General features: G+C 49.3%; 1 protein-coding gene across 1 annotated transcript; it reads left to right on the top strand.

Moving 5' to 3' along the window:
- The first annotated feature begins 6,133 nt into the window (after positions 1-6,133).
- VPS37D (VPS37D subunit of ESCRT-I) lies at positions 6,134-14,262 on the top strand. Its single transcript, XM_061604957.1, has 4 exons — positions 6,134-6,299; positions 10,251-10,422; positions 11,769-11,851; positions 13,086-14,262. Exons 1-4 carry the CDS (start codon positions 6,171-6,173, stop codon positions 13,560-13,562), a joined length of 861 nt encoding a protein of 286 aa, XP_061460941.1. The 5' UTR covers positions 6,134-6,170; the 3' UTR covers positions 13,563-14,262.
- Positions 14,263-21,254: the final 6,992 nt, after the last annotated feature.

Genomic DNA, 21,254 nt, shown 5'->3' with positions numbered 1-21,254 from the left:
ATGGAGCTTGTAGTAAAGGAACCTACTGCACCAGTCAAGCCAGTTTCTTTGTTAACTTCATGGGTTCTGGCCAAGTTTGTCATGTACCTGATCTACATGTCTAAAGACTTGGCAAAGGGTAGATATGCTGCCATAGGAACGACTGTGGTACGCCTCCCCCCAACAATCCTAGGGGCAGGAAGTAGCCTGGGTGTGTTTTTAGTCTGATCTGGGAGCTGGCAAGAGACAGAGAAACCTGACCTCTTTCTCTGTGCTGAATCCGAGGCCATGGCTTTGGGGCATCCCCCAAAAGCCTATGGGGAAGCAAGATCTGTGGGAACATTAATGCTTGTGAGCCCTTCCATCTTATGCTCAGGTTGTATATATATGTAAATAAAGTCATATATCCCTAAGACACAACAGTATCCAGTGACCTTCATTCCAAGGAAAGCAAACCCTGGGTAATTAGGAAGATGGGAACCGGCATCAAATTCATTGGGATATTGGGGGGAAATCTACTGAATCTGTATGACAAAAACCAGAATGAACCATTTGGATTCAAAACAAATCTGTGGCGTGGAACAAAGCAAGGTTGCCCCTTATCTGCTCTTTTTAAAAATTATCATCATTATAATTAAGTTTATTACCCTAGGGCAGGTCACATCAATATAAAAAACACACTATTAAAAACAGTTTAAAACAAATTACATTCCCAACTAGAGAGGTTCCTAAGTGGTATCTCACACCATGTGTCCCCACTTTGCTGGAGAAGGGCCGTCTTATTGGTTCCTGTACAGAAGTGGTGGGAGTGCCAAGTTTTGGGGACTTGCATTCAGAGATATTGGACTAATCACAAGACAATCGATCTTGCCTTCCCCACAATTGGCATTGCTGTACATTTTTTGGGGAATGAGATGCTGATATCACGGATAAAGAATGAGTAAGCCATGTCTTATTTGCAGTAAGGGCTATTATTTCCAGACACTGGAAGAACTTTATGTCATTAAACAAGATCAGGATCGAAATTTACTTCTACAAACTAATAGAAATGAATCTGATATATAAATAAGTTATATATTGAATCTAATGGCAATAAAAGCATATACATATTTGTTTCAAAAGCAAAAAGAATTGAGAAGTGTGAACTGACAAAATATCAACAATATAAACAGTTACAACTCACATAGTATCAACAGAACCCAAACACATTTCCTCCTTGGTGTTCCTCAATGATCTCTCAACTACAAACATAAACACTGTTTAGCATCAAAGCAAATATGAATTTACAAACATTAAAACAAATATAAAATGCATATAAGTCAAAAGCACCACCATCTGCAAATACAAAATGTATTTTGTAAAATGTAATGGTAATTAGATAGATAGACAGATAGATAGATAGATATTAAAAATTCACACATTGAACCAATAATGCTTCTCAAACCTTTGAGTCTCAGACACAGAGAGAGATATATGCCATCCTGGGCTCCTTCTGGGAGGAAGGGGAGATATATATTTAATAAATAAATAATAAATATATGGATGTGTTGTTTAGTCAAGTGCCCTTCCCATTGCAACCTTAAAGCAGCAAAAAAGATATTGTGAATTATACAGTTAATAAAAAAATAGCATTTAAATACAAATCCTGTCCAACAAATAGTACTTACACACATCTTTGATTGGTTCAGCTAATAAGCCATCAAGCATTACTATGCCACCTTGGAATCCTGTCTGGCTCTTAATGAACCAGCGGAAAACCTAGCTCTCCTCTATGCTCCAAAATCCTTACGGGTGTTGTTACTCATGGTGACTTGCAAGTTAACAAAATCCTCCCTTAAAGGGATGTCAGACAGCCAGTGTGGTGTAAGGGTTAGAGTGTTGGACTATGACCTGAGAGACCAGGGTTCAAATCCCCACATAGCCATGGAGCTCATTGGGTGACCTTGGGTAGTCACTGCCTCTCGGCCTCAAAGGGAGGCAATGGTGAACCCCCTCTGAATACTGCTTACCATGAAAACCCTGTTCATAAGGTCACCATAAGTCGGAATCGACTTGAAGGCAGTACATTTCCATATTAAAGGATGTCACCAATATTTATTCCACTAAATATTTCCCATTGCCAATATAGACTACGTAACGCATATGAATAGAAACAAAATGGTCAACCATTTATGGCTACTTAACATTTCAGAAGTTACATTTAATTGCACATCGAGACTAACTTTAACACCTCATCCTCCAACCCATTTCCTCATTAAGGCCAATTGGTACTTTAGACTAGGCAGAGGTGAGAAATTTGATTCAGTTTGCATTTCAAGCCAAATCTATCAAATCCACGCTTTCCAAAACAGTAATGTAAATATACTGCCTTCAAGTCTTTATGGAGACCCTATGAAGAGGGTTTTCATGAGGCTGAGAGGCAGTGACTGGCCCAAGGTCACCCAGTGAGCTTCATGGCTATGTGGGGATTCGAACCCTGGTCTCCCAGGTGGTAGTCCAGCATCTTAACCACTGCACCACACTGGCTCTAGTATGAGAACCAAGACGCAGCCATATTTCAAATACACTGATTCAATGCAGTTCGCCCACCAATCATTACAAAAATGCAATATGTTTGGGGAAATTGCTTGCAAAAATGTGTACATTGGTCAGAACCTCAAAAATGTGTCAGTTAGGAATAATTCACATTAAAATGCTGGAGAATTGGTAACGCAGCCAAAAGCTCTGCTCACAGCCGGAGTTTGATTCCAACAGAAGGAGGAAGTCGAATCTCTGGTAAAAGGGGTGGAGGTGCACTCAGCCTTCCATCCATCCGTGGTCGGTGAAATGAGTACCCGGCATACGCTGGGGGGTAAAGAAAGGCCAGGGAAGGAACTGGCAATCCCACCCCATACATACGGTCTGCCTAGTAAACGTCGCAAGACGTCACCCTAAGAGTCGGAAATGACTCGCACTACAAGTGCGGGGACACCTTTACCTTCACCTTTAAAAAAAAAAAATCACAGATTGCTTCAGAAATGTGGACAACTGAATTTAAGATTTGAAAAATGAGAAACTGAGAGAACCTAACTTGACAGATCCTTCCATCCCTACTTTGGACTTTATGAATCCAGAATGGTTCTGTCTGCAGCAGTCTGCAGTTCAGTTGAGATCCTTAACCTTCAATCCTTACCATACAGCGTGACTTCAAACCTTGTAGATTGTGTCCATATTCAGCAAAGTGTTGGACTAAAAGGAGTTTGAAACCCAGCACAACTTTTTATTTCACAGACCCTGGTTTTAATAGCTCAACTCACACCCACATATACTTGGCATCAAAAAGTCTAGCAAGTGGCACTTCTGGGGGAAAAAAAATTATGGATAAAAATTAAAATGTTAAGTGGCCAAGCATAAACATGATACTTTTGTGAGAACCTGGCTGGACTTTAAGGATTATACCAGTGGAAGAGGTCCCAGAAGGGCGCCTTCCCCAGAGGAGGCGCCTTGATGGACTTTGTAGTTGCTTTCCTCTTTATAATTCAATGGGAAGGCAACAGGCGCATGATTGAGAAATGTATTTGCATGGGTTCATTTTCTGCTTATGTGTTACTTTGAAGAAACTTTGTTTTATTTTTTAAAAAGATGGCATGATGAAATGCAATGCTTAAAAAGTTGCCACAGTTTTGAACAGTATCAGTTCATGCACCAAGACCAGGGTACGTATTTGGTTTTACTTTTGTAAGCCGCCCCGAGTGCCCTATTGTAGGGTAGAAGGGCGGGATAGAAATATTTTAAATAAATAAAATAAATAAATAAATCTCAGGCCCAGGTGCTGAGTATGGCCTGCCAGGCCTCTCTGTCCGGCCCTCAGAACTCTCCCCAGGCCATACCCCTTCCTGGCAAGCATTTTGGCCTAGCAGGAAATGAGTCCTTGTACCCTGACAGTGTCTGTTGTCTGTCCAGATGGGGGAATGGAGAGGATGGGTGCGGATGTGTGCACAGTCACTGGCCTATTGTAGAAAAGTAACATTTTCATTTATCGTGACACCCATTTTTGCCTCTGGTCCCACACACCGCTGGCATGTGGCCCTCAGAAAGTTGCCCTGGTGAGAATGTGGCCCTTGGTTCCTCATCCCTGCACTAACGCAACAGCACACCGCCTAAGTTACTGGTAATGTCTAAAGGAAATGTCTTAGTTTGTTGGGTACTTGGAAGCTCTCCCTTGGAAAAGAGTTTCAAGGTGACGGGGTCACCACGTAGAAGGCCCCACAAATGATGGAACTTCTCAGCTGCTGGTGTTAGGCGGCCCAGAAGCAGTGGGGGACTGGTGGCTTCGGTATCAGTGGGCCAGTGAATCCACTCTGGGGTTTAGTCTGAACTCTCAAGGAGCTGTCCAAAGTGCTGAAACCTATTCCCAAAATGGAAGGACAAAGACGCAGAGAGTCAGACATCACAGTGTACAGGGAGAGAGAATTTGTTAAGAAGCTATTCAGAAAGGCTGGTGGTTTGTAATAACCTTAAGAATTTATCGCATCTTGTGGCCCTAAGTTCTACTCTTTCTATTCAGTTTCACTAAAATTTCATATCTCTAGCCAGTGTTTCAGTGGCTTCCAATCTAAATCTTGGTACATTGATCAAATTTTACATGTCTGTGTTCACTGGGTGTCCAAAAGCTAGGACTGGGGGTCTGTTTGAATAAACAGCTGTTCCATAAAAATGCCTTGCTCACAACCCAAGACATTTTACAAAAGGCACTTCACATCCCAGGCAGGCAGCATCTCAGCTTTACAAACCCCAGGTAAAGTAGGCCAACAGTATTTTATCCATATTTGGGGGGGTAGATGGATGAGAGAGTGCCTAGTAAGTTTATGGCAGAGGTGAAATTCAAACTCAGGACTCACAGTTCACTCCCTTAGCCACTGCATAACAATTCTGTTCCCGTCTGAGGAGACAAGGAGCATTTAGGACCATCTTTCCTAGATTCTGGGGATACATCCCATCTGGGAACCCCCAGTGTAGAGGGCAGGGGCTCTCTAGGCATGCTCAGGAACACTATCTCCGGTTGCATGTCCCTGCACCTGTTCTTGAAAAGCGGTTTCAGGACTAAGTCCTGGCTAGCCCCAACTCAGATGAAATAATGATTTGCATGTATATGATGCTTTCCGAGTGACAAAAAGTATTTTCATTTCATTTATTTCTTACTTATCTTTTTAATAACAAACCTGCTTCAATTGCTTATTGCAGAAAGGTAAAAATGCCAAACGTTAAATAAATGCTCTCTCTGGTCCTTACAACAAACCTGCAAGGCAGACCGGTATACTCTGATCTCAATATTGCACCTAGATATGGAGTAATGAGGACTGCTAACCTCCAGCTCTGTTCCAGGGCTTCATTTTTGCAGGAATTCCCACCCCCCAAGGATCATAAGAGAACCGAGCAGCAACTATATCAGACCAAAGGGGTGGGGGCATCCCTCCAGATCAGAGGTTCCAAACTGTGGTCCGTGGGCCACCAGTGGTCCGCCAGCGTCATCCGCGTAAAACATTCATACTGATTACTAATTGTATTGTTACTGGCTCTGCATTTTATTGCACCACAGTTTGAATTCTATGGAATGCAAATTGCAATGCAACTTTTTAAAAATGCCAAAAAAAGAGATGCAATTAAAAATTGCACGGGAGTTTTACAATTACAATTCCTACAACGGGGGGGGGGCATTAAGCGTCCGCCAAGACCATCAACAATATTCAAGGGGTCCGTTGTGGGGGGGTGTCGGAGGGGAGTTTGGGAACCACTGAGCTAGATGCCTCCGGGAAGCCCAGCAGCAGAACGTGAAGGCAACAGCCCCCCCTCTCCCCCTTGGTGATCTGGGAAGGCACTCTTAACATGCTCAGAAGCTCCTTCCTCTTTCACTGAAGACGCCCGAGCAGCAGCCTCGCCCCCTTTGCCTGATGTCCCCCTTGGCGAGAAGGAGGCTGCGCGGCAGGGCCCTTCCAAAATCTCTCTCCCCCGCCCCTTATTCCTCATCCTGCCCCTCCCACCGCGCAGCCTTCCTGGCTGACGGAGAGCGGCGGCCCCTTTAAGAGCGGCGGCGGCGGCGGAGAGGGCGCCCCCTGGCGGCGCTAGGCGGCGCTGCGTGTGCAGGTGGAGGCTCGCGCTCCTCCAGGTGCGGCTGCCTCCGCTGCTCCGTCCGCTCGGCCTGCCTGCCCATCATGGAGCGCGGTCGGGGCCCGCGGGGCTCGGCGGTGGACCTGGGCTTCGGGGCGCTCAGCACCGCGCAGCTCCGCGCCCTCATGCGGGACGAGACGTGGCTGGAGCGGATCGTCAAGCTGAGCAGGAAGGTAACGCGCGGGGCTGGCTCCCGGATCGGGGCCACCAAGGAGGGGGGAGGAGGAAAGAGGGGATCGGGCCCTTGGGGGGTCGGACGGGGTTGCATCCTGCCTCGCTGCCCGCCTCTCTTTGATTGCATTCCTGCATTCGACTGCATGGATTGGGTTAAATGTTCCAGCCCCCCCTCCAAACACCTAACCCCCCCCCGCCAAATAAATCAGCAGCATTCAAAGGGGCAGCGATGCCCCCCCGGACCCCCCTTGGCCACCTCTGGGGGCTCACACGCCCCCAAAAACCCTCTTGTAGCGAAGGGGGAAATGACACGGGGGGGGGGGCAATGCCAATCCAGCCAGGCCTGCGCTTGGCCCCAGAGATGATGCCTAACCATCACCACTGTGGGCCTTTCCGTTAGTTTCAACTCCACCCCCCCCCCCAAAAAAAACACCCGCCACATGCACGCCCCCAATGTGTCACCCTGTGGGCAAAGCGGCCCCTCCCAGGGGGCCCCCTTGCCAAGCCTGCTTCAGGCTCATCACCCTTGGTGAATTCCAATCTCCCCCTTTCCTACTCGGGTACCCCTTAAAAGCTGCCACCCGGGCATCCCCCCCCAAATTAGCACAGCTGCTCTGTTCCCTTGGCACCCCCATCATCAATTCCCCACCCCAATCGATGCTGCCGACTCCTTTGCATAATAATGCAAATAATAATAATCTTAATAATCGGGCACTTCCAGACCCACCAGTCACTTAGGGACCCCCCCCAAAAAAACCCGCCCCCTTGCAGCAGTGTTTGAATGGGTCCTTCTTTGTTATCTGGAGATGCCAGTGGTTGGCAGGGGGGTACAAGCATGAGGATTTGGAAAGGCCTGGATGCTTTGTCTCGGCAGGGGCCCCATCCTGGGTGCCCCCCCATGCTCCTTGCCTCGGACAAAAACCACCCACAACGCTCGTAATGCAACCCCCCTAAGCCTCCCCACACACACACTGTTTTGCTTCCAGGCGCTTGCTGGAAGGGATCCGTCACAGCCTCCTTGAATCAGCCAGAGGATTTTGTGTGTGCGTGTGTGTGTGTATGTTTGTGGGGGAGGGAGTTGCTGTCTGGCCGTACAATTGTATTGTGCCGGGGAACAGAGCTGCGGGGGGGGGGGCTGAGATTGTCTAATAATTGCCACTGTGGTTCATACATTTGGATCACAAATGGCGTCTTGGTTCTGCCTGTTCAACAGCCAGCCACAGAAACAAAGGAAGGCCTGTTGTATTTTTTTTTGGTGGGGGACCACCCCCTCACAGTCCAGCTAGCCTCCTTCTCATTCCAGGAATTCCCTGCTCCAAATTCTACACACACACACACATTGCATAGGCCCACTGATTATACACATCACACACTGTCCATCCATCCTCACCAGAATAGGTTGGGCCTGTTTATCTCGGAAAGGCCTCTCCGTTCCCTCCCTGGCAGGCACAAGATTGCATATCCCCTCCCCTCCGCCTTTGCCCCAGATTAATTGCTTCGGAATAACTCCTGTCTGCCGGCTTCTGCGTGCACAACGCTAGCAAGGATCCCTAAGGACCTTTGCTAGATCGTAGCACCGCTGCACCTTTTTTTGATGCCCCTGAGATGCTCCCAAACAGGGCACAGATGGAGAAGGAGTTCTCTTCCCCTCCCCGCATACACATCTGGTTAGCCCCACCCAGGATTATACCCAGGGTGGGATGATACCAGTCCCTGCCTGCTCCAGGGGGAGGGCCAGAACAAAGGCACAAACTCGGCAATGCATTTCCAGTACTATTGAGAGTTATTTAAAGAATGCCATGCTGTGCATTATGCCCTTTCCACTTTGGCATAATTAGGCATGTCTTCAAGACGGTAGGCTAGAGGCCAGAGGCCAGCTTGCTCCGAGAGCCTTAGTAAGGGCAGCCTGCTAGGCAGAAGCACCACCCACCCTTGCAGCTTCTCAACAGCCCTGCAGGGCCAAGCCTGTTCAGCCACCAAATGCAGGCTCGTGGAGAGCAAAGATGAGCCTGCTGGATTAGGCAAATTCATGAAGGCTAGTAAGGCTACCAGCAGCTACTGGCCACAATGGCTGTGCCAGACCACCAGTGTGTGGGGCAATATGTCTCCGAACATTGGTTGCTGGGAATCCTAAGCGGGGCGATCAGTTCCCTTGTGTTCCAGTCCTGTTTGTTGGCTTCCCTTTGGGGCATCTGGCTAGCCACTGTGAGGATAACGCTAGCCCAGATGGCCTCGCTTTGGCCTGATCCCGCAGCAGGGCTCTTCTGATATTCTTGAAGCAAATGTGGCACATTACAACAGCTCTGAAGTGAGTGTCACCTGCCGGAGCCGTGACAACATGGAGTTTCAGGAACTGAAGCCTATCATCATCATCATCATCATCATCATCATCATCATCATCATAATAATATCCCACCCTTCCTCCCAAAGGAGCCCAGGGTGGCAAACATAAATTAAACAATTTAACAACAACAACAAAAGCGTATTAAAAACATTAAAAAATATCCTAAAACACAGCTTAAAAACATTCATCTGTGATCTTCAGGTTGCCAGGAACAGTCCCACCCACCCAAAAATTGGTGTTTTAACGATGTCAGGGAAATCTGCCCTCTCCACACACAAAATTTCATACATGAACTAGGGACTCTTTTGTGGCAACAATTGCAATATTGACAATTAGATAGCTTCTTTCACATCTGAAGCGCTTTGCAGATATTCTCCTCTGCTGTCCTTGTAAGGTCGCTTGCATCTTGTCCCCATATTGCAGAGGGGGAAACTGAGGCTGAGTGGTGGCTGCTTGCCCAAGGTCACCACTTAGTGAATTCACAGGTGTGAGATCTGAATCCCTCTCTGCTCACGGTTTTAGCCATGCTTCTTTGTTGCTGTTGTATAATTAGGGTCGCTGGTTATCTCATCACTCCAGATGACATCTCCCCCCCCCAAAAAAAACCCCAGGATAAACCATCCACCCTGAGGCCAACCCAGCAGGCTTTCTGATGTGAAACAGGGCCTGCGTAGTGGTGGGTCCACAGTTCTAGCGCTCGCTCCCCCTGTCTGTGAAAGGGCATCCTCCAGCTTTGAATCAGTTTGGTCACTTGCTTGGTGTCTGCAACCTGTATCTTGCAGTTGTTAAATACTGTGTGCAGCTCTGGATCAGAGCTGTTTGTGGCAGAAAGGCAGAGAATAAGTTTTAAAACCATCAGCTAAATAATTATAATAATATAGCATGGCAGTTTGCACAGTAAGCAATGACAGTTTCCTGCCGTGAGGGCCTTACAAGTAGGGATGGGCGAGAAATTTGATCCCATTTGCATTTCAAGCCAAATCCATCACATTCACACTTTCCAGAAAAATGTGACAACTGAAACACACCCATCCTTCGAAAATTGCACTTAGTCAAATTTTGCGAACTAGTTTGTTTACAGAGATACATACGTTAGGGGAAAGTGTGCATAAAGATGAATATACTAGTGAAAACAACATCCCAAAATGCTTTGTATGATGAAAAACAGCTTGCAAAAATGTGTATGTGAGTCAAAGGTGCCTACAAGAATGTGCACCAGGAGAAATTCGCACTAAAATGCTGAAGAGGATATATTTAAAAAAAACACAAATTGCTGTAGAAATGTGGAGAACTGAATTTAAGAAGCTGGAAGAAGCGAAACTGGCAAATCTTCCCATCAGGACTTACAATCACAAAATTGTGTGTGACAGACAGGGGGGCAGGTGAGCTTGAGAAAAAGTTGCCTGCGGGCAAATGGGTAGCTCAGGCAAGCAAGCCAAGCTGCACTCTGCGGAGGAGTGCAAGGCCAATCCTGAAGGTGGCCCCCCTCTGGGTGTGCAGCCCAACCAACCCACCTAACTCAGTCCGTCCCCCCAGAACGCCCCCAATTGCAGCCCCTCTTCCGCAGAGCCAAGCGCCCTCCACCCCACTGTGTCTCTCATTGCAGTTTCAGAACCTGCAGGCAGAGCGGGAGAGGCGCCTGGGCTCCAACTACGCCCTGGCCAAACAGAACCTGGCACTGCAGCCCCGGCTGGAGAACGGCAAGACCGCTTTGGCCATCAAGTACCAGGAGCTGCGGGAGCTGCGCGAGGCCTGCCGGGACAAGCAGCAGCGCCTGGGTGAGCGACGGCCTGACCCCCTCCCCCCCGCCCATATTCTGGACCGGCAGGATGCTTGTTTTCCAGAAGGGGGGATCAAAGCTGCCTCATAGCAACAGCGAGCCTGCCCGCTTGTCCCAGATGTGTGCTAGCAGGCCATGGTGCACTGTGAGAAAGGGGAACTCTGCACATGCTTTCACTGCTTGGAGCTGAGGTCTGGGCTCGGCTTTGTTGGGAGGGCCTGTTACATGATCCCCACTGGTCATTGTAGCCGGATCCTGCCCTCCTGCACCCCCAAGCAGCTCTTCTCCAGCAGACCAGCTTCTCTCTTAGCATGCACCCCCATTTCCCGAACATGGAGATCTGCCTTACACAGACTCAGACCCTGGTCCACCAAGCCCAGTGGTGTCTACAGTGACTGGCAGTGGCTCTCCAGGGCTTCAGGCAGGAGACAGTCCAAGCCCTACCTGGGGACTGAACTTGGAGCCTGTTGCATGCAAAGCAAGGGCTCTGCCACTGAGCTAAGATCCCAGTCCTCATGGTTCCCAATCAGCCCCAGGTTCAATCCTCAATGGCATCTCCAGGCAGGGTTAGGAAAAAAGACTCCTGCCTGAAACCCCAGAGAGCCGCTGCCAGCCAGTGCAGGCAGTACTGATGGGCTAATGGCCTGACTCGGTATGCGGCAACTTCCAATGTTCCTATTTATTCAGAACCATGAGGGCTGGGATCTTAGCTCCAGGATAGAGCAATTGCTTTGCATGCCCAAGGTCCCTGCCAGGCACAGTCCATGGCGGCATCTCCAGGTAACAGGCTAGGAAAAACTCCTGTCTGAAATGCGGGAGAGCGGCTGTCGGTCGGTGTCGACAATACTGACCTGGATGGACCCAGGGTCTGGTTGTGTGTAAGTCAGCTCCCCGCATTCCAAAGCTGGAGGGCAGGAGGCATCAACAGGGTCATCCCTGTTTCACCAACTCAAGGCGAGTTGATTGATCGATTGAGTTTATTTATATGCCACCTTTCTCCAGCATGCTGTGTCCAGAGTGGCTCACCACGAACATTCAAAATATCGAAATACAAAGCGCTGGGGGTGCAGAGAGAAGCACGTTTACAGAAGCCAACAATAAATTCAAATAAGACAAAAATCAGCAATTTTTGTTGATGTAGAATAAATCATATTACAAACTGATAGCATCCTGATAGTTCCGCACAGCATCACGGCAGATCCCTGCACTGGGCTAGCTGGGGTTAAACCCTGTGGTTTGGGGGGGGTAGAGCAGGGCAACCTAGTTGGCACCCCCTTCCTGCAATGGGAAAGGGGGTGGTCTGTGACCGAGTTGCCGAAGCTGACACTGTTTTCTGCCCTGCAGGTGCCTGTATGGCAAAGTGGACTCCTGAGAACGCCATGAGCAGGCTGCAAGCTGAGCTGGACAGCGTGGAGGCCAAAGTGGAGGTGAGTCACAGTGCGGGGGTGGTATTACGAGAGACACGCCTGCACTGCCGTGTAGGAGGCTGCCTGCCTCATGGCCCAGTGGGAACTGGTGTCTGGTGCTCCACTGGGACTGGTGGGGCAGAAGGCAGGGAGCTCCACAGTGGGCGGAGCCAGAGCCGAGAACAGGCGGAGCCGACTGACATATGTTTGGTTCCCATCCTGCGGAGTTCTGCGAGGGCAAAGCAGAGAGCGAGGAGGCCACCCTCCCGGGCAGGCTCTAGAGGAGGAGGCAGGCAGATGGGGGCTGGCTGAGGGCAGAGTGAGGTAGGTGGAGCTGGGCCCCAGTCGCCATTGGTAAGAAGCCAAGTTCTCCCCGCCTCCCCAACCTGTTCCAGCCAATGCAGGCAAAGGCACTGGCAAGACTGACACAAAAGGGAAGGAACAATCTCCACCTCCCTCCCCACCCACCCCAAAGGAAAAATGGGGCAGGATTTCACTGCATCCCTCGCTCGCCAGTCTCCCCGACAGTGGACTCCAGTTGGCTACAGCAGAAGTGTTGGTACCCTAGGTAAACAAAAGAATGTTAACTTAAAACTTAGTGGGACTCCAGCTGTGCAGCAGGGCCCTCTCGGGGGGAGGGCATGAGAGCAATTGCAAATTCCTACAGAAATATGGAGAGTTTAAGATTGGGAAAATGAGAAATGTAGAGAGCTTCAGAGCCTTAAAGGGCCAACTCTCTAGCTTGAAGATGGGCACTCATCCATTTCATAGGCACCGCTCCCTGCACCGCAAGACTGGTGTTGCATGGTGGGAGGCATCCGGTTCTTAGGCTCAGGAGAAGGTGACCAAGAGGGTCCAAGCTCTGGCCCTGGTGGTCTGGGGGATTCCTCTGGGGGCTCCTGACTAACAGCCTCAGGTGCAATGGTCTCCCTATCTTTAGGAGTCAGCTCTGAGCCCTAAACCTGACCCAGCTCCCCATCTGGAATCCCTGCAGCCTCTGGCTCTGTTTCCAGATCACTGCTAGATTCAGGGGTCATGACACAATAAAGGTCTGAGCAATACCAAAGAGGGTCAGAACTATTTAAGGGTTCTGCAAGCCAGTTAGGAACAAGAGGACAGGGCAAGAGGGATAGAAAGTACACTGGAAGCCTGCTTGAATCAGGGGGCTGGAAAGCGCCTGCAGCAGTGGCTGAAACTTGTCCAGTACATCAACAAACCCAAATGGCATCCTCACATCCCATCCCTGTGTCTGCAGGAGCAGATGGAGCAATTCCTGTGTTGGGACCTTCCCGTGGAGACCTTTGTGGACTCGTTCCAGCACACCCGCATGCTCTCGCACCTCCGTCGCACCCAGCTGGAGAAACTGCAGGGGGCCCTGAAGATGGAGAAGGAAAAGGCCAAGGATAAGGCGAGCCCCAGCGGCGAGGAGCAGCCTGCAATCTCCCCAGCACTTCCAGCTCCACCGACTTCAGCACAAGCCGCACCGGTGCAGAACGGGCCACCTCCCAAGGTCTTCCAGCTCCGCCTGGCGCCGGCGTTCTTGATCCCCTCGGAGGCTGTGCTCCCAATCCCCGTGGCAGCGGCCCCACAAAAGTGCTGCCTGCCAACCCTGGCCACCTCGCACCCCGCAGCTCCCTTTGTGAGCTCTCCCTTGAGTCTGATTGGACACATCCACTTGGCACAAGCCCACCTGCCTCACCAGCAGAAGAAGAAGGAGCCGCCTCACCGGTAGCTGCTACAGCGCCGATGGACCATTTTTACCGGAGCCTCTGCCACAAGAGAGGACGTGCCAGAGTCTGAGGTGCGACACCAGCCCGCCAACAACTCTGCCCTCCCAGGCTTGCCCGGAGCTGGGGGTTGGGGTGGGATGGGACAAGACTGTGGCAGAGAGTTCCTGGTCCTCTCTGGCTGCCAAGTGTCACATGGGATTTAGACACTCGCCCGCACCATCTCCGCCTCACCATCCCTTTGGGCAGCCTGCCTGGCTAGGGCTGTAAAGCGTCATTGTAAGTATTGGTGCCAGAGACTGGAGAGGGGGCGTTGCCCTCCCCCCTTCCCAACCTTAGAAACTAGGAAAGTCTACATAGCCTCATCCCTCTTCTTATTTGGGGACCCTACAATCATTCTGCACCCATTCAATGTCAGAAAGAGAGAGAGAAATGTGCAGGCTGTTCCTGGCTTTCCCTCCCTGCTTCAGTGCACTGGATGCTGGGTGGGAGCGCCCTCAGGCAGGGCAGCCCCTCCTCCGGACACGGCCTGCCAACGGATCTCGCCTGTAGCACAAGCGCCTCCATTTTGGTAGTGAGCAGACAAGCAGGAACAGAGCACAGCACATTTTGCGGGGTGGGCGACAGGAATTGGGGGGGCAATGGCAGAGACACAGGCAGAGGTGCTGTTTGGAGGGGGGATAGTTTTTGAAACGGGAAGCTGCCTTGTCCCCCTTCCCATTGTGGGGTTTGTATGTGGGGTTTGGGGGGGGGTTCTGTGATTGCAATGGGAGGGCTACTTGGGGGGAGGGTTAGGGGGGAGGTTGTGAAGCACAGGGTAGAACATTTAGCCCAAAGTTACGCCACGGCTAGAAAAGGGGTTTGTAGGACCACCAGCATAGGCACACGGTCTCGACAGGGTATGCACAGTGGGAAAGGAGGTAGGAAAGCTCCCGCAAGGGTCCAGGGGGAGTTCGCTTTTCCGGAAGAGGGAGGGTTGAGCAACAAACAAAAGAGAAATGGGGTTGGGGGGGAGGACGTATTTTCTGAGCAGTCCTAACTTGAATGTGCTTGCAAAATTTTGAATTATTAAAAAACCAGGGAGGGGACGGATTGACCTGAAAACATGTCTACATTCTCCTAATAGGAATTCTCTCTCACACATCTACACAGTTACAGAAGCTGATGGACTTGGAGGGCACCATCCAGCCAAAGCAAGCCCCACTGAAAGCAAGGGCAGAATGGGGCTTGTTTGGGGGTACTAATCGCTTTGGCTGGATCGGAGGCTGAGGCTTTGGACCAGCTGTTTGCTGCCTACCCAAAGGACCAGTCTGTGTTGTGGAAAATAAATGGATTTTAAAAAAAACACACACCAAAAGCCTCAAATACTCACCCACAGAAGAGGTTGCCAGCTGTGTCTGAACGAGCCCCTGCTCTGGCTTTTCTACTCTAACAGCCTCTCTGGTGGTGGATAACTGCTGTGCCTCTGCACATGGTATGAGTGGGTTATTCAGTCCCTGCCAGTAGAAAGAACGAGCGGTATTCTTACCTGCCCACAAAAGAGGCTGCCCATTGCATCTCTGCAGGAACAATTTGTATGAAATCTCTCTAAAAATGTTAGCTTAAAAAAAAAACCAGAATCCCAAATCTTTGCATTTTGCATTCAATTGTCAAAAGTTTCCCACTTTTTGTTGGTGGGCAGCAAGTTTTCGTTTCGGCTCTTGGGGGCTGTGCTTGTCATCCGGTCTGGAGTTGGGCTGCTGGGCTGGAGGGAGAAAGAGTGGAGCTGCTGCGCCCCCAGTGGGGGGAGAGAGTTTGGGAGTTGGAAAAGGGAGAAGAAGACTGCCCGGTGAGGGCATGGCCTCTTCTCTGCAGTGGGGAATGATGTCCCTGCGACTGATCCCACTGTGGGAGAGAACAGCCATGCCACCCACCTCCAGCTGGTCTCTGGAGTGATTGCATACCAGGAAGGGGGCGTCAGGGCAGCTCCTTAATCCCACGGCTGCAAAACTGGCCCACAATGTTGGCCATTGACCGACATGGCAAAAGGTTCTATGGCAGTGTGTGTGTGGGATCTTCATTTGTAGAACCTGTTTTCCCCCTCTGCCTGCTCTGCCAGTCCAAAGCACTTCCTTCCTTGCTTTGGAGACTTCAGCCGCTTAATGTGGTTGGCAGGTGGATGGTCAAGCAGAGCGATGGTGGTGAAGGGAATGGACTCTCCACACAAGCTCAGAGGCACTGTCTCCCTTTCCCGTGCCCCCGACCTGAAAGCACATTTGGTTGCCTAGCCTTGCTAGACTGCTCTGGTTCAAATGAACACCTGCTCTTTCTCCTACACTGCTACACGTGTGATTTCCTTCACCCCCCAAGTCAGAACCATCTCTTTTCCCTGCAGATACCAGCTGCAAAACCCAGTTCCTAGAGGAAGTGCAGGGGTATTTGCTAGATGGGACCACCTGAAATCCATTCCTGGGTACCTCTGCCATCAACACCATTGCCTACCCTCCTGCAACGCTGAATGTGCCGAATCGTAATGTTGTTAGCATTTTATGACATTTGAATCCAAAGTGTCAAGCCTTACAAAAGCCAGGTGAACAAAAGCCAGGTTACAAGAAAGGGCAAACTTTTTAAAATCATTGCTAGAAAACCGAAGGCGGGTTTTGAAAGGAGTCACTTGGCAAAGGATACATTTCATGGTCAGGATGGGGGAACCTGCAGCCCTCTGGGTGTCGCTGGGTCCCAGTGCCTGTCAGCCCTGACCAGTGGGCTATGCAGGCTGCTAGAGTCCAGCAACATCTGGAGGGCACCAGGTTGCCAAAGGCTGGTTTAGACCATGGAACCCCCAAAAAAACCAGACTCTTAAGGTTTTATAGCAGGGATGGAGAACCTCAAGCCCTCCAGAATTTGTTCAGCTCCCTTCATTTCTAACCATTGGCCATACTGGCTATAGGGAGTCAATGTCCAGCAAGATGTGGAAGGATGCAAGTGTTTCCCATCCCTGTTTGACAGGCTGGTTTTCTTAAACCTAGGAGTCCAGCAGCATCTATAATTATTTCATTATTTATTTATTTGTAAACGTATTTGTATACTTCTATTTCCTTTTAAAACACATCAAAGCAGTTTACAACAGATAAAAAACCGTTAAAAATACAGTAAAAACCAAGGTCAAAGGAGCGTCAGAAGATGCCTACTACGCCAGGCAAAAAGCTGATCTCATTTTGCATTCTGTTTTCAGTAGCAGCCAATCAGCAGCCCACAGCCAGCCTCCCCAACAACATTTATTTATTTATGTATAGTATTTTGCACCCCACTCTTCAGCCAAAAAGGCTCCCAGAGTGGTTTGCATACAATCATTTCAAACGAAGACAGTCAGTCCTTGTCCACAGGCTTATAAAAATCTTAAAAACATGACACACAAGAAAAAGAATCAGGGAGGGAAGAGGAACAAAGCAAGCCCAGGCCCTAATTCTTAAATAATAGTTCTCATAATGGCCAGCTGCCATAGAAGGAGTCCAGGGGCAGGAGGTGCCTGATGGAGCTGGTCTTTTGGCAAAGTTGGTGGAATGAAGGTACACTGCCCCTGAACCTGGAAGATACCTTTTTTGGCTGTTGTGATTGATGGCCTGTGATATACTTCTCCTCCATGAATTTGTCCACGCTTTCTTTTTCACTGGAAATCTAACGGTGAGAGGGCATTGCTTTAGGAGAATGTTGGGGCCTGCCGTCTGCAAGAGAAACCTGAGTTTCCAAAATTTGCTTGAAAACTTCCACCCAAAGTTGTCTCAGCTCCAAAGGAAGGGGAAGGGAGGGCCCATTGGTCAATTATATGTTAATTAATTTAATTGCATGCAAATGTAAAGCAGCTGCTTTTCTAGCATTGACACAGAGTTGTTTTATTTTTTGATGGCTAGATTAAAAAAAAAAAATTACCGAAACTTGGTTTGAAACTTGGCAGGTGCCCACATCTAGGTTTTTCGGGGAGAATGGGCATAGAGTCCTACAAATATCCAGAACCACTCTCCCAAGAAAGCCTTGAGGCCTCACTCTTGGAATAAAAATTTGCTAATGTGATTTTTTCCCCTGGCAGATTTAAGAGATGGGGGGGAGGGAAAGGGAGAGTTTTCAAATCGTCTATCTCCCAAACGCCAACTGGACTCTTTTCAGCCCCGTTTGCATAATGCACAAGCCAGAACTCTCTCTTTCGGGATCCGCTGCAAAACCTTACACGTGTGTGTGTGTGTGTGTGGAGGCGGGGGGGGGTGTCTTTCCATTCCAACGTTAATCTGATTCCGGCAGCTTCAAGATAGACCTCATGCTGTCTTTGTGAACGTTTTTTTCCCCCATGTAACGTTTTTGGAAACATAAGTGTGGAAACAGTATATAAATATATATATATTCTTTGGAATAAATTGGAAGAAATGCATTTCTATATGCGGCGTTTTCAACAGCAGGCGTCATTCACATTCTGGAGGTGGTGAGGTAGGTGGACCCATGATGGAAGGAGTTTGCCCCCAAATCTTGGAGGATGTGTCCTCTGTGCTCTCACTCTGTGTTTTCCGACAGTAGCTTTGGTGGTGGCGGCTGCAGTTGCCACGTTCATTATTGACTCGGTCTCAGGCCTGCTATCCCTGGCAGACTTTACCACCTGCCAGCTGTGTTGGTTGCTAGGCATGCAGATAGGTCTGAGATGAGGGTGCAGATTGGAATAATGGTACAAAGGCACTGAGGGCAAAGCAGAAAGAGAGAGAGAGAGAGAGAGAGAGAGAAACAGGCAAGCCTCAGCAGGGCAGGGATCTATTTATTTATTTACTTACTTACCGCCCTGGGCTTCTACTGGGAGAAAGGGTGGGATATAAATCTAAATAATAACAATACCTCATCCTTCCTCCCACTAGGAGCCCAGGGCAGCAAACCAAAACACTAAAAACACTCTAAAACATAATAAAAACAGACCTTAAAATATATTAAAACATTTTTATCATAGTCACAGCCACACACACCCTTTTTTGCTCCTGGATTGAGAATGAGATCCTTGCTAATGCCTTCCCACACAACAACAGACATCTCTAGGTGCCAAACAGCATGAAAGGGGGGGAGTGTTAGCTACTGAAAAGAGTCTTCTCAATGGCTGACTCACCTTCAGTCTGATCAGCTCCAGTCAGCAGGAAAGGATAAGGAAGCATGTTAGAAGACTCTTCTCAGTGACTAACACACTCCCTTTCCATGCTTATTGGTTTGCAGGATACTGGAGACACAGGGAGCCTGCTGGGACCCTGCTCCCAAAAAAGTAGCGGGACTAAGACTCCCCGAGACCCTGGATGATTACACCCCTGGCTGCTAGCCTGGCGTGAGGGGATCACTGCCTTCTCCTAAATGCCCACATAGAAACACAGGAACTGCCTTACATGGAGTCAGGCCACGGGTCCATCTAGCTCAGTATTGCCCACACTGACTGGCAGCAGCTCTCCAGGGTTTCAGGCAGGGGTCTCTCCCAGCCCTGCCTGGAGAGGCCGCCATTGGGGGTTGGGCTTGGGACCTTCTGCAGGGAAGGCAGATGCTCCACCACTGGGCTATGGCCTCCTCTCCCACTCTGCGTTACTGAGCAACTGGGCGCCACCCAACAGGATTTCCTGGGCCCCGCACACTGTGGCTGGATTGGGCCCTGTGCAAATGAAGGTGGCAAGTTGCTGGGGGAGGGGGCTGCCCTGAAAGCGACGTCTTTAGCCTTTTTTTTCTTTGCAAAAATGAAAAGGAGATCCAGAGCCCAGAGCAAAGACCCAGGCCGTGTGCCCCCTGCGCCACCCCCTACCACCACTCCTCCTGTCTAGAAGCCAACACAGGCACACTAGAGAGAGCTTTTAAGCTTTAAGGGATGGCAGTCGGTGGATATTAATTCCACACAGGCTCCAATTCTTTGGCATGGCTTGGAGCAGCAGTGGCCTTAAAGAGGAACGGAGCGTTCAGTCACACTGGAATCCACATCACGGGCCCTTCTCATCATGCAGATACAGCAGGCGCGGCGGCTGGCAGAGGGTGGCCCTCTTGGCTCAGCCGTGTTTGCTGTTTGGGGGACGCACCAGACAAAATATGAGCAACGCTCTCCAAGTCAGACAAACAGCAGCTGCTGCTCAGAAAGAGAGGGGGGATGCTTTAAGAGATGCCTAAAAAACATGAAATGTGTACTTAATTTACAACAAACCACCACTGGAAAATACCAGAAGCCGCAGCATCAGGAAGGAGAGACGTAACTGCTGCTTTTTGTCAATTGTATTGTTTGCATTGATGCATTTTTATATTTGTGTTTAGTTTTTGTAAGCCGCCTTGAGGGCCTTTTGACCAAAAGGCAGGGTAGAAATCAACAACAACAACAAGAACTAAATGCCAAAAGAATCCAACCTTTCTTTCTTTCTTTCTTAGATTTATATCCCGCCCTTCCTCCCAGTAGGAGCCCAGGGCGGCAAACAAAAGCACTACAAACACTCTAAGACATTATAAAAACAGACTTTAAGATATATTGCAACAAGCATCCTTAAGAACATTTTAAAACCAGACATCTTTGTGCCCTAAAATTCAAAAATACACACTCACTTCACACGAGGGAGGGAGACATCCTCAAGGGTCTGTATTGCACCGTCCTGTTCGGGTCTACCCACAAGACAGTCCCACTGAGTTCAGCGGGGTGTACTCCTAAGTAAGCGATTAGGACTGCAGCTGAAGGAATCCAGAGTTTGGGGAGATGGAACCCTACGAAACTTCAGGTCACTTTCTGAGTTGGCCCCAAGACGGTGGAGCTCTGGCACATAGAAGTGCAGGTACCCACAAGTTGAACAGGGTGCTTAGATACATGCACATGAGATTCACAACCTATGGTTTAAAAGTGATTCTTTGCTCTCCTCTTAGGGATTCAGGTTTCTCCTCCAGCAGCAGCAAGCCAGGATGACGGGACCCAACGGAGTTGTTTTAGCCATTGTAATAACAGCAGGTTTATAGTGCTTAAAGCCTTCAGAATAATCCTTACAACCCTGCATGGTAGGACAGCATTATTATCCTTCTATTGCAAATGGGGTGACAGTTAGGATGAGACAGAAGAAAAGCATCTTGTCTGAGGCCATCCAGTGCGGTCCTGTCCAGAAGCAGCATTCGAACTCATAGTTCCTACCATTTTGAGGTAAACCCCGAGAGTAGCAGTGTGACATTTATAGCCCATCTTTCCTTCTCCAAGGATGCTAGCATACACGTTACACCTGTGCCTCACTTTATGCTCACAACAACCCTGTGAGGTAAGTTAGGCTGAGAGAGAGTGACTGGCCTTTCATGACATCATGATGAGTAGTGATTTGAACTCTCGCTGTTCCAGGTCTCCGTCAAGCGTGAGTTTACATGGCTGAAGTGAGTTCCCAGTTCCTTTTCCAACAGACCTGCATAAACAGCCTGAGAGAGCTGAGGTTCTCATGCCTCTCTGCACTCCAAAATAAATTTTGACCCACCCCCCAGATCATAGTCATCCCCACGTCCTGGAGACTGCCCCCACTGAAAAGCCCCCGAGTTGTCACAGCCTCAGCCCCATAGGGGACAGCCTCTCAACAGGGAGGATGTATCTTTGGGGGTGACCCAGTTCCTTAAGTGTTTACACACGTGGCCCAAAATGTCTTGCCCAAAATGAAATGGGATGCCAGGACACCTTGTCTATGGAGTTCCTTGCCCTGCAAGATCTAAAC

Source organism: Rhineura floridana, chromosome 21 (assembly GCF_030035675.1).
Source record: "Rhineura floridana isolate rRhiFlo1 chromosome 21, rRhiFlo1.hap2, whole genome shotgun sequence".
In the NCBI taxonomy this organism is placed as follows: domain Eukaryota; kingdom Metazoa; phylum Chordata; class Lepidosauria; order Squamata; family Rhineuridae; genus Rhineura; species Rhineura floridana.
This window is presented reverse-complemented; position numbering and strand designations above follow the sequence as displayed.